Raw genomic sequence first — 12,976 nt, forward strand, 5'->3', positions numbered from 1 at the left:
TGGTGGCTCCACAACCATGTAATAAGACTTGGCTTGGCCTCCAGTTCCTCCTTCTCCTCCACTGTAGATCAAACATATGTAAACAGCCAAATGCAGACAGTGTCTCCACTTTCCAAGTGACGCTTTGCCCTTGCCCCAGCAGGCAATAAGGTGGCCATGAGAGGTTTCTACTCCAGCAGAGTGGTCACTAGGATGCTTCTCTAGTCTGCATCAAGGAAAATAACTTCCAGCCAGCATGCAGGAGGAGGCAGGATTGTCTTCAGTAGACACAGGATATCCAGGTGAGGGGTCTATACACCAGGCTTCTGTTATACTCTTCCACCTGCTCCTGACCACACTTGGAGATGGTTTTGCACTTGATGCCATTACTGGTTTTCTCAAGATCTCCTGCCTTAGCAAGTTCACTGGCAAACTCTGCTGCTGGGTATGGACAAAGGCAAGATTCAAACTCTGGGGACCCAGGGAAGGAGGTGCCCAGGAGCAGATCAGGGAAGGAGGGCAGCCAGGAGAGAGAGAGAAGTAGTGAGGTGCTGGACAGGATCTATTGGTTACAAATTGGAGAATGCTGCTGGAAATTCAGCTTCATCTCCCCAGACACTGGAGAGATAACATTTTCCTTCCTCCTGTGTAGTCACCAGGAGTCTTGCACCGGCAATAGACGAGGAATTGATGTTCCAGCTTTGTCAATTTTCTGCGCGTACTTGTACTCAGCAATGCCATGGGTTTGTGAAAAGGATTTGCATCTGGCTAAGTAAACATATTAGAGATGCAGTCTATAGAGGAAGACTTAGAAGATAATCTTCTGTTGACCCCTCTCTTCCTGATTACCAGCCTTCCCTTGAGCAGACGCTCAGCTCCACAGCAGGGATCACAGATGCTGGCTTTTTCTCAGCTCAGTTTCTGCAAAAATGTAATATTCCTGCCGATAATTAAAGATAAAACCCGGGGCTTTGCTACAGGCCATCTCTGTTGGTGACCCAGGAATTTAATCTGAAGCTTAGCAAAGGTTTTGGTAATTTAAATCCAGGAAGGGCCATTGGGCTGGGCTCAGTAACAGGGAGAACGCCCCAGCCAGACTGAGTCAGACCAGCTTGTGCTGTCATTTCTTCTGTCTTTGATTCAGTTCTCCTGTGTAGACACCCAGCCGGGCCCTGTTCCTTCTCCATGTCACCGGAGGTTGCTCCACCAGCTGGCTTCAAAGCTTCAGAGCTGGCAGAGATCCCTTTGAAATATCCTGTGTTCACCTGAGACCACAAAAAATAAAAGGAGGAGGAGGAGGAAGAAAGCAAGAAGAAAAACTCTGTGGGTTTTTGGAAATGTGTGATGGATGAGACGTGCCCCCTGCCAGCTGTGTGCCAGATCAGCTGTACAAATCCTGGGGGTTTTGGGAAGACCCACTCACCTGCTCTTGAAAGGATTCAGGCTAGGAGGAGAGGCCAGAGAGTGTGCAGAGGAAAGCACCAAGCATTGGTGTCACCATAGCCCTTGCAGTCTCTTCCATCCCTCCCCACCCATCCCTACATTGGGGAGCTCTGCTGTAGTCTCCATAGCTATTCCTTTCAGGGGTTAATTCACAGATTGATTATGACTTCCCCTTCCTGGCTCTGGTCTTTGATGTGGTGGCAATATGAACCATTCTGCTTGGTCCAAATGAAATGAACCAACTAAATGAATCCAGAGGCCTCAAAAAAGAAACCAAAGCCACGTACTCCTTGGACCTGAAGGAAATACCCAGGGTGTATCCTGCAAGGCCTTTCCCTTCTTCCCACCTTCATGCTCAGAAAAGCATCCAGCTCAGCAGAATTTCTCAGCAAAAATCTTAACCCTGCAGATGTCAAGGTGCTGATGAGAACCCAGATGGGTCCACGCCAAGTGTCAGAGCCTTTCAGTGGCTGTGATGTTCTCTTAATAATGATGCCACATGGGTGCCTTAGCCAGGAGCAGCTTGTTGTGAAGCCACCCCTCTCTGTGGTTCAGCCATCTCCCATTCAGGGCTGGTCTTTAGCAGTGGCAGGGGTTGGGGATGTGAGGAGAAGGATGAAGCCCTCATCCCTGTCCTGGTATGTGAGAACAAGCTGAAAGATGGGGAGAGCTTCACGTGGGTCAGCTAGGTTCAGGAATTGCTCTGGGCAAGCTGGAGCAGTGAAGAGCCAGAGATGCCCGAATCTGACACACCCACCTGGAAATAAGTGGAGGCTTTCTAAGAGGTCCCTGGGACACGCCCCAGCTGGGGACCTCCCAACATGGCCCAGTAATGAGGTAGACTTCACTCTGACACTCTCACTGGTCCACACTGAAGACACACCAGGGACTGTGGGAAGAACAGCTCCAGCAGAAGAATCCTTCCCATGGTGGAGCTGAGACCCCCATGGCAGCATGGCCAGCTAAGGTCCCATCCTGCTTAGGCACTGGCCTCCTGGTGAAAGCAGGTGACAAGTCAGTGAGGCTGGAGAGATCACCTGAGCAGGAGGTTTCATCTCTCCAACTTTGTACTGAGTCTGGTTATTTGACTCCAGCTAAAAGATCCCTCACAGAAAAAAATAAAAGCACCTGCCTGTGATTCAAAGCCATCAGAAGTTGGAGGTCCCATTGCTCTCCCATGCAGGTTGCTCCAGTGGTTAATCTATACTGGGGGGGGGGAAACCTCCAATATTCTGGTCACATTTACATTTCTCTGACTTCAAATGTGGCCCTTGTAGACCCTTTCTCTGCTGGACTCTATAGCCCTGGGAAGGTATTTGTACAGGACATGCAGATCACCTCATTTTGCACTCTGGAGGGTGACCATTTGGTTACAGGGAACTGAATGAGGACCAGGACAGCAGGGAGGAGCAGGCAGGAGACAATGATGCCAGGAGAGGCTGTTGGGAATTTCCCTACAGTATCAAAGCTGTTGATCTCCATAGTGTCTGTCTGGAAGGATGCATCTGTCTGGAAGGATGTGGTAGTGGTGATAGCTCCACTTTTCTGGCCAAGATGCTGTTAGGGGGTGGATTAGCATTAGTTTCACTGGCTCTTGGCATATTAAGAAACCTCCAAAATAAACAAGTGAGTGAGTAGAGGAGGTGAGCTCACATTGGTGATTATCGCCACTCTGATCAGAGACACTCTGTAATTGTGTGGTCTTTGTTGGAGATAATGAGGTGATCTTTATCACTGCTGAAATCAGCTGGGCTATCCGTTGTGGAGTAGAAGGACTGGGCAAACCCTGCTGCCTCCCTCATGTCTTACTCGCTGGCCAGCAAAAGCAATTTACACATAGAGTGTGTGGTGTCTGGAGGAGCTGTGCACCCCTGCTCCTGATACTTCCCTCCTGCTGCTGGAGCCTGGCCCCTTCCCCTGGCAGTAGGGTTTTATCTGCCAAGTCCACACTGCTTGTTAACCTGTATTTTCCCACCAGCCTGGTGATTTTTGATGTCTCCTATCTCCTAGGGGCAGGGGTGGATATGCCTTCTCCAGAAGTTTTGGAGAAGCCATATTAGACATGCTGCCATTGGGTGTGCACAGGGCGGAGCAGGGTCCTGCTAAAGGGCAGAAGATATTGTAGGTGTTCATTGGAAGCCCCTAGTTTTTATAATTTGATGACAATATGGCCCTGGCAGGACTTGGTAAACCAGAAGGCAAATTGCCCTGACTCCAAATCTTTCCAGCTGGGATCATGAGAAAAGGAAAGTCCCCCAGGCTGGGGCTGGCAAGGTAGCTCTGCCTGCCCAGAGGGGACTGCCCAAGAGACAGCTGGAGCTGGTGGATGAAGGCTTCCCCTCCTTCTCCTCATTCCTCCACTCAGCCCAGTGCGAAGTGCTTCCCCCTTGAGGAAGGCTGCTGAGAGAGAATGAATCCCAAGGAGCAGGGACTGAAAGAGACAGCTGAAGGGAGTAGTGAATGCAGAAACATGAACCCTGGTGCCCCAGAGAAGTGGATTTATGCACTGAGGACGTGCCAGGGGAGCACACCAGAAAAGAGTGGTTAGGTCATCTCTCAGGATGCCTCCTCTCCTGCTTTCTTCAGTGCACTGATACAAAGATCCTTCCCCTGTTCTCCTAATGATCAATACAATCATTATCAACTTTTAAAAAACCACTAATCTGATGACCTGAATTTTTTCAATAGCTATAAACAGCTTTTAATATAGCTCCAGCCACTTAGACCCGAGTCTGGCCTTTCATGCCTGGAGTGAAAAAAAAAAAAAAAAAAATCCAAGCTTGCAAATATCACTTTTTCTCTTTCCTTCAGTTTAAGAACAACTCTCAAGGCAACCAGCGCCTTTGTCTTGCCAAAAGACTCACAGGTGTACATGGGTCTTGCAGGCTGTCTTCTAATCTTCTGGCCCTAATATCTAAGCAAATATTTGGAGAACAAAATTAAGGAGATGCCAACAGCATTGAATCATAGGGGTGAGGCGTGTAGAAAGGGACCATTGTGCTGATTCCCAAACCCTGACATCCCATGAGCCTGCCAGGATTTCCTGCAGTTTGGCAGCAGATCGCACCCAGGAATATTGCTAATGAAACAGCTTTGAGAAGTGTGGAAGGATGGGAGATGCTGCACTTTCCCTGGGGTGTTTTCTGGGCTTCTAGAGATTACAGAAGCTGTGAGGACATTGTCCTGAAATGTGAGGAGGGGATTTCTGCTGAAGCTTGGCCCATGAGCTTGGAACTGGATCTCAGCCCTGCTCCATGGTCCTGGGAGTTGCACATGTTTGCAAAGTACTCTTGTGACCTCTCCTGTTGCTGCAAGAAGTTTTTAGGAAAGGACAAAAGAAGAGAGCAGAAAATGTCTCTGAGCCACTATATAAATCCATGAACATGAATCTTGAAGATTGTGTTTCATCCCCACACCCAAAGTCCTCATCTCCAAAGGCATGGCAGAACTGGGAGAGGCAGCAAGGATGGCCACCAGTGTGTGATGTGTTTGTACAATTGTTTGGCCTTGGAGTGCCTTTGCTGCATACAGTGGTCACACCTTGTCTGACTCTGTGACCACTCTTCTCAATAGATGTGTGGAGTCCATAGTGTTATCATTGGAGACAAGCAGAAGATTGTAATCACAGAGCTGGTAAGGGTAGAAATGGCCAACAGGCAAAAAAACTTGGCAAGTGAGATATTATCATTGATCCTATTTCAGAGAACAAAATTCCAGCTTAGGGGCAGAAGAGCTCCAAGCATGGCAGCCTTTGTGAGCATGTGCTTCTCTGTTGCCAGAAACATGCTTTAGCGCATGCCATGTTTAAGCTGTGATATTTTCTCTTTTCAGATTCTCCTAATATGAAACAAAATGTGTCCTGATTGAGCATAACAAGAAGAAAATGGAAAGTGCATGGCGCAGGACTGATGACAGGAAATCTCTCTCTTGTTCTGTCTCAGGGACTTATTTCCCCAGCCTTGCCAGGCACCAAGCTCCTCCAGAGAAGCAGTAGATGGTCTCTGCACCAGTCGCACAAGGAGCCCTCAATGCCAGGCACACGAGTGCCATGTAAATAGCTCCCATGGTATCTCTGAATTTGTTCCACTTGTGAGACGGTGTCTGCTCCCCTGAGTCTTCAGCCAAAGTGTTTCAGGCAATGGAGGCCAATTACCTTACACGTTGAGCAATTTTGGAGTGATTTCACGCTTCCTGGGTGTACCAAAGCCATGCCCGGAGAACCCGTCCTTTTGGAGCGTGAACGCTAAACATCAAACAGGACTTGAAGTCTCCAGCATTTCATTTCCCATTTAGCCAAGGCAATTAAAAGCATCACCATGTAACGCGGCTCATTTTCTTCCGCATTTTTATTTGCCTGTGTCCTTAAAGAGAGTGGTTCAGAAGCAATCACATCCATCCCGCAGCAGTGTCCTACTGCAGCATGAACAAGCCCAGCTGCTTGCCCTGTGAAGGGCATCTGAATGCCTCCTCCATAATTACACAGCACTGACAGTCTGGGCTCTAAGAGGATGCATATCTTCATACGAGATGGCTGTTCTAATGTTGGTGTAGCCAGCAAGGCAGCAAGGGAAGGAGGAAGAAAATTATTTTTGAGGATAGGGCCACCGATCAGGGTGGGATGGTCCTGAGAAGATGGGGCCAGACTCTTCTTGCAGATGCCAAGCAAAGGGAAGAAAGCAATGGATTCAAGTTGTGACCAGTGAAATTCCAATTAGACGCTAGGAAAGAAGTTCACCCTCAGGATGGTCAGACATTGCACATAGGCCCAGAGAGGTGGGGAATCTCTGTCCTTAGAGATATTTAAGACTTGGCTGGATGAAGCCCTAGGCAACCTGATCTACATTGGCTCTGCTTTAAGGGGTGTTGGATCAGAAACTTCCAGAGAGATTCCTTCCAAGCTAAATTATTCTGTGACCTCATGAACAACTCATGTCTGGGCATGACACCAGCAAGACTGAAGGATCCAGTCCTGGCATTAGTGGTCAAGGCTGTCCAGTTAGGACAATTGGATGACATATGGGAATATTTGCCCCAGCGTCCTGTCAGGGTTTTCCTGTGGCTCCCTGGAGCTCCCATGTAGTACCAAAATTCAGAGGACTGCAGAGCTGTCACTGAATCTGCTTGGCTGAGGCCTGGGGATGCTTGTAGCCTCCCTAGCCAGTCCCAGAGATGGGATGAGTGCTGGCTGGCCTTCTTCGAGCTTTGACGCTTGGGTTGTAGGCAACACTGCCTGCTTTTTTATGTGGAGAGGGAGCAGGTTGCACAGCAGCACCAGGCAGGTTTACAGGGACAAATGCCTGAAAACAGTGGTACACCTGCTTCAAGCCAGACAGAGCAGCAGTTTCTCAAGGCATCAGTTTCTCTTTAAAAAAATGCAGAACAGCACAGATGACTGTAAAACAGGTGAGATGTATCTGAATGGGATGGTAAAGTCCTGAAAGCAGGACAGAAATAACCCAGGTCTACACCAGCATGTGAAGTTTGCTCCTGGTGCAGGTCATCCCTCTGGCTGGTCTTTCCCTGGTCCCTGACCGTTCCTTGGGGCACATCCAGGTATTTACTGTCAGTGCCAGCTCTTGGAGGACTTTGGAGTGTGTTTCCTTCCATTCAATTATCCCTGGGAGCTTTAAAGTGCGGTGGCAGGGGTGGCTGTATCATTTCGTTTGTTACCTGGCAGCTGACAGGTTTCTAACCAAGTAATTAAGGGTTGGTTTCGCTTGTACCTGAGAATCAACCAGTGAGGCAGAGATAAGGTAATAGCAACACAGCAGGTACTCCACTATTATTTCTGGCTATGAATTGATCATAGACACCACGGCTCTGCGAATAAGTGCATTGATCATTTGCTACAACAATAAGAATTTCAACCAGTTATGCTCTTTTTCTCTCTACAAATACTTTGGAGACTGCAGACTTAATGAGTACAAGTCCAGGCTTTTCCCAGAACACTAATAGCACTCATTTAAAAAAAAATCCAGGCCTTTATTTTGTGCCTGCTGAAAAGCCTGTCGCTGTTAACTGCCCACGTCTGGGGTCTGCCGAGGGAGACTGAACTCTCCAATTCACAGGAGGATCCAAGCTGTTCCCTCAGAGAGCCTGGGAAAGATTAAAAGCAGCTGAAAGCAAATCACGCTGGCTTGATGAATGGCGTTTGGATGCTATCATGTCATGGCTGCTGGCACTGTCTTCCTTGAAAGCTGTAGCATGAGTGTCATGAAAACCAGTGCTTTGGGTAAAGCCTCGGGGAGTCACAGCGTGAGCTGAGAATCCCACCTTGCCTTTCTATTTCGGTTTTTACAGTTCCACATTGGTAGGGGATGAAGCCCCAAACTGGGAAATGAGGTTGAATGGCCCTGAAAGGCTCAGAGGAAAAAAAAATTTGAAGCAAAATGGATTATTACATTTTGAAGACAGCCATGTGTTTTTTGAACCTTTGAAATTCTCTCTCTGCGGTGAGGAAAAGGAGGAAACTCAAGATCGGTCATTCCTTTACCCAGAGCAGGACAAGCATGTATCTTGCGGGTTTTAACACCTTGTATCATTTAGACATCCTGTTGCTGCCCACAGGGGTCGTCACCATGGCATGAGAACCATGGGATGACAGGAATACATATGAAACCAGGCTTTGTCACTCCTGCTTTCTGGAAAAGTAGAACTGATGGGGCTGAGCAAACAGCCTGATGTGCATCCCAAGACGCATGACTGACCTGTGCTCAGGACCCTGTGCCATCCCTGCCACACACTTTGGATGGGTGGCACAGCTGTGAGCATGAGAGGGACTGGGGACACTCTGGCTGGACCAGGACCGTCTCCAGATGGCTGTAGTTGCATGCTTACATTCTCACATGGCTTTCAAGGAATAAGAGTGCTTAAACACAACTGTGGAGGAGCCACATTTAACAAGTGTGTTTACCTCACCCCTAAGTAGGTACTTGAGGAAAAAGTCCATGATGTCAAGTCATGTTTTGGGCAAACTTTTTTCCCTCTCAGAGGAAGGGTGATCTACTCAAAGGTGAAAACAGATTCAGAAAACCAAAGTTCTGGGAAGACTGTCTAGCCCTTACTGAAATAATTAAATTCCAATTTTTAAGGCTCCGGGCTCTATTATGCACTCAGCAAAACAGGTCTAACAATCTTTGGTCTGTGTATTTACACTGCAAAGTCTTCTACGTCAAGACCGTCTCCTAGTTTGTCCAGCTAGGAATTGGTGGTCTAATTTTCAGGTGGAAACTCAGCACATGCTGTTTTGTAACAAACAGTAAAGAAAATTCCCCTGTGTCCCTAATGACTTGAATAGCAGGATTATTCACTCCAGTTTCCCACCCAAACAAATACAGGAAACAGCTGTCACAACCGACATGCCTTTCAAGAGCTGAAAAATCTTTTCAAGCATGGGCCAGATTGGAAAGCTCAACATCAACTTTTGTTGCACTCCCAAACTACTTAACTCTCAGCATGGGTCAAGAAGTATGTTTCCTTTAGATACTCTGATATGTTTTATTTCCTTTTCTTTTTAGCTAGTCAACCTTTATTTGAACTTGTATTTTATAAAGTAAATTAATTAAATTAAAAAGAATAATCATTCAAAAAAAGAGCTAATGTATGAAACTGGATTTTTTTTATTTTTAGAGCCATATATATAAAAAAAGAACATGGACTGTTTCAAAGTGGTTTTGGGGTTTTTTTGATTGTTTGTTTCAGGCAGAATATCTGCCTTCAGCAGGCTTTGGCAAACATTTGGCAGGACGACCCTCTTTTGGCCTACTTTTCCCACCTGCAGACTGACACTCATAACAACAGCCCATGGAATGGAGGAGAATGAAGATGTGTTCAGTCATGGGAGAATTTACCTACTTGCTAGTAAATTCCCATTGCTGACATGAAATTATTTTTAAGACTTAACCAGAACTTTAACTCAACGCTGAACAAGCTGCCTTATTTGCAAGTCAGCACAACCCAGGAAATTCCTTCACATTCTGGTAAATATTTAAATAACTGGTTTCACCAGCAAATAGCCCCTGGGCCAAAAAGGGTTTGCTTGGGTTTTTTGTTAAAAGTTTTCCTTTATTGAACACAGCTGTACAGAGAAAAAAGGAGAAAACATGGCAATAATAAAGAGGTAGCTGCCCAGACATCCCTGGAGGATCCAGACTTAGAAATCCTCTCTTATTATCAGACAGGTGGGATTCAGATGAGAAACACAGAAATTAGTGCTGGGACATTCTTTTGCTTGAGCTTAGTGTCTGTTCTCACAAAGGTGCCCAGAGATGGTGGGGTTAGAAACAGGGCAAATTAAAAATAAAAAATAAGAATTTTCCTGGGCAACCCAAGATAACCTGAATTTTCTGGCATACTGTTTGTATATGCTCTCCTCACCCTTTGTAATCCAGTTTTGGGGGATGGCTCTAGCACTCTTCTCTTTTGGGACTCTAGTGCAGAACAGCACCTTGGTAAGCTCACTGTGACACATTTACTGATGGAGTGGATATGCCACTTTGACCACAGGAGGGGACTGATGCCATCAGGATATCCTGCCCTAAATATCCAGGAGGGTGGAAGAGAAGTCTCAACAATCTTGAATAGCAAAAAGAAATGGCAATTAGTAAGTATATTGTGCTCCTCACAATAGCGAGAGGATCAGGGGATTTGAAACAAGCAAAAGGATGTACTTTTTCACACACTGTGTTACTAAATTATGAATATTATTGCTCCAGGCAAAAGTGCAATAGATCCAAAAGCAGCCTGAGAAGCATACTTCAGGGCCTGTTAATAGCTGTGTCTCAACCTCCACTTCAGGAGTCCAGACACAAATTGCTGGAAAGGAGGAAGAAATTCCAGGGAAGAACCACTCCAGACTTGATTTTTTTCCCCCTAAACCTCTGCTAGAGTCCCCTGCCAGTGCCAGACACAGGTGAACGATGAGATTGACTTCTGGTATATCTTATTTTGGTTTATGCTCTTAATTGGCAGCACCTTAACTCCTACCCATGGCAGAGCTTTTCCTTCCACTAGGCTGGAATTTCTCACTGGGATGTGGCTGGTCCTTTGCCAGCAGGAACACCAAACAGGCTCAGACCACCAAGCCTTTGGAAGCCGGGCCCCCAAGATACAGTTTGGACCTAGAAACGGTGAATATTTTGCTGAACTCTTCCTGGTGACCGAACCAGGTTTTTCCCAAAGCATGTTCTCAAACATTTTTCTGCTCCTACAAGAGCAAGGAACTTGGATTTTCTTGCTAGTAAGAGATGAAGACATGCCATACCACTTTATACATATAACCATGTACCACAGGCTCCTAAATGCCACCTTGGAACTAACCCAGCATCTCTATGGCTTAAGCCTGTTATCCAGCTCCCAGTTTAAGGCACCCAGAGATACCAAATGCTGTTCTCCTTGAGTGTGCTCTTCCCATTTATCACCCCCTCTGCTAAAGATATGCTCCCTATGTCTTATTTGCATTTGTCTGGCTTCATCTCTCAGACATTGGTTCTTGTTTCGACTTTCTTTGATAGATTAAAAAGCTCTTTAGAAACTGGTGTTTTCTTCCACTGACCGCACTTATGCACTGTAATCAAATCACCTCTTGACCTCCTTTCTGATAAGCTAAATTGACTCTTTCAAATTCTCGTTGAAATTTTTTCCTTTGCTCTCAGATTGCCTGCAAGCTCTCCCCTGCAGCATTCAGCCTGTACGCAGCACTCCTGACCTCCTTCTGGGACAGGGAGGGGGGAAAATTGGTGTTTTAAAGAAAAGGGAAAAGTTGTGTCATAGCTGAGGCTTTTGGCTTAGGGTCTGGCTTTGCAACAAGGACATCTACCTGGTCCACAGCCTACTTGGTATCCATGGCATGCTCCCGCTTCATCTCCACGCACCAAAGCTCACCCTTCATAAAATTAATCACACTTTGCCCTCCTATTTAGGCACAAATGGTCTCAGCACACAGCAGACCCAATTCCCAGGCAGCAATGCTTCTCTTCAGTCAATGCACCAAGACCAGTGTACACCCACCAAACAGAAGTGACCTGCTGAAGTGTCTATCGTGGTGTTGGGACAGAGCTGTGCTCCAACACACTTGGTGCTTGCTGTTCCTCTCTTTGGCTGTCCCCTTCAAGAGCACAACTTCCTCTCTTCTCCCCTGCCTTGCACTACTCCACTCCTTGTATGGACCTGCAGCCCTTCTTCTTGGGACACAACAGCTGCATCCTCGCCTTGCATATATCCCTTGCAGATGCTTCTCCACTCCCTCAGAGCCCTTCCTTTGCTGCAGGATGACCAAGCATCTTCTCTGCAGTATTATAAGAACTGCCAGGATGTGGAAGATCCTCCTTTCCACAGCCAGATGGTGTTAGCCTTTAGTTTCTAGCTCTGTTGTTATTAGAGATCCTCCACTGCTCCCACAGTGCCTGTATTTTTTTGGCAAAGGAGCAAGGAGCCCTGGATTTCAAGCTGTCCCTCAGTGTGTCAGACTTGGAATGACTCCACTGTCTTTTCCCACCACTCAGAGGCATTCAAAAGGTATTTAATTAAACCCACATCAGAGAGCTGTTAGCAAGCTCTCTCCAATTAGCAAGGTGGAGAGGACTAGATGTCATGGGGAGAAATGAGCAGACATGAAATGGTTATGTTGCTTATGCCTTCCTCAGTGTCAGATTAATTGGCGCTTTCCTTTCAATTTAAGGCAGAGCTCTGGGCACAGACAGGTCACAGTATCGCAGTGCAATCCCATCCCATTTGCTAGTTTCCTCTCTCTCGTTCTGTCTTTAAACTTGATTGAAAAATTCCTTAGACACCTGAATCATGTTGGGCTCTGTCTGCCAGGGCAAATGAAAAAGGAAAATTAGTGGCACTCACATTTGGTCCTAGATGTAGGGTTCTTTCAGGATCTCCACTCTCCTCTTCCTTACCCGTTATGTACATCTGTGTCAGCTTCTTCTGTTGTTTTAACACATGCCCCAAACCATGACTGGCTCAAATCAACCACAAATGGACTTGCAGCTGCTCAGGCCCTCTCTATATGGAGCAAGTTAAATCAGTGAGATGGTGATCCATGCTGACTGAGGATCTGCCTCCATGGATGTCAGTCTGAACTTGCAGGAAGCCACAGGGATCAGATGTAAGGATAGATGCCTCTTCGAGAGTGTTAATGGGAGAATTGCCCAGCAGAAGTGATCCTCCTGACTCCCCCAAGTACCTGCTGGCTCTCAGGATGTTCGTGCCATACTCACTTGAGTCCTTCACATGCACTGTCACAGCCCTGTTCCATGTCCCAGCTGGGGCTGGCACAATGCTTCTGTCACTGTGAGACCTTCCTACTAGTTACAGTTGGTCAGTTCTGCAAGGGTTGCACCTGTGGCACTGGAGGTGGGCTTGTTTCATGTCTGAACATCTGCAGATAGTTAATGCTCCACTGACTACTCACGTACATGTACGTGGGAAACAATGGAAGAGTTGCAGGTTTCAGACTTGGATAATTCTACAGCTAAGGCTAGAAACGTTGTGTCTTTTCAGGTAGGCTCAGTGCTTGTGGCATGTTTGGTCATGGGTCATTGGCACA

The 12,976-nt window shown here is 46.8% G+C and overlaps 1 protein-coding gene across 1 annotated transcript in view; it reads left to right on the forward strand.

The window, feature by feature from the left end:
* The first annotated feature begins 235 nt into the window (after positions 1-235).
* The window catches only part of RAD54L (RAD54 like), a 50,554-nt gene continuing 37,813 nt past the window's right edge, over positions 236-12,976 (forward strand). Inside the window, exons 1-3 of the mRNA XM_086463014.1 lie at positions 236-281; positions 1,978-2,102; positions 4,996-5,055. Of these exons, the coding sequence (XP_086319140.1) occupies positions 236-281; positions 1,978-2,102; positions 4,996-5,055 (231 nt within the window). The remainder of the gene's footprint in view (positions 282-1,977; positions 2,103-4,995; positions 5,056-12,976) is intronic.

This window comes from Leptosomus discolor, chromosome 3, assembly GCF_034619465.1.
Source record: "Leptosomus discolor isolate bLepDis1 chromosome 3, bLepDis1.hap2, whole genome shotgun sequence".
Taxonomy (NCBI): domain Eukaryota; kingdom Metazoa; phylum Chordata; class Aves; order Leptosomiformes; family Leptosomidae; genus Leptosomus; species Leptosomus discolor.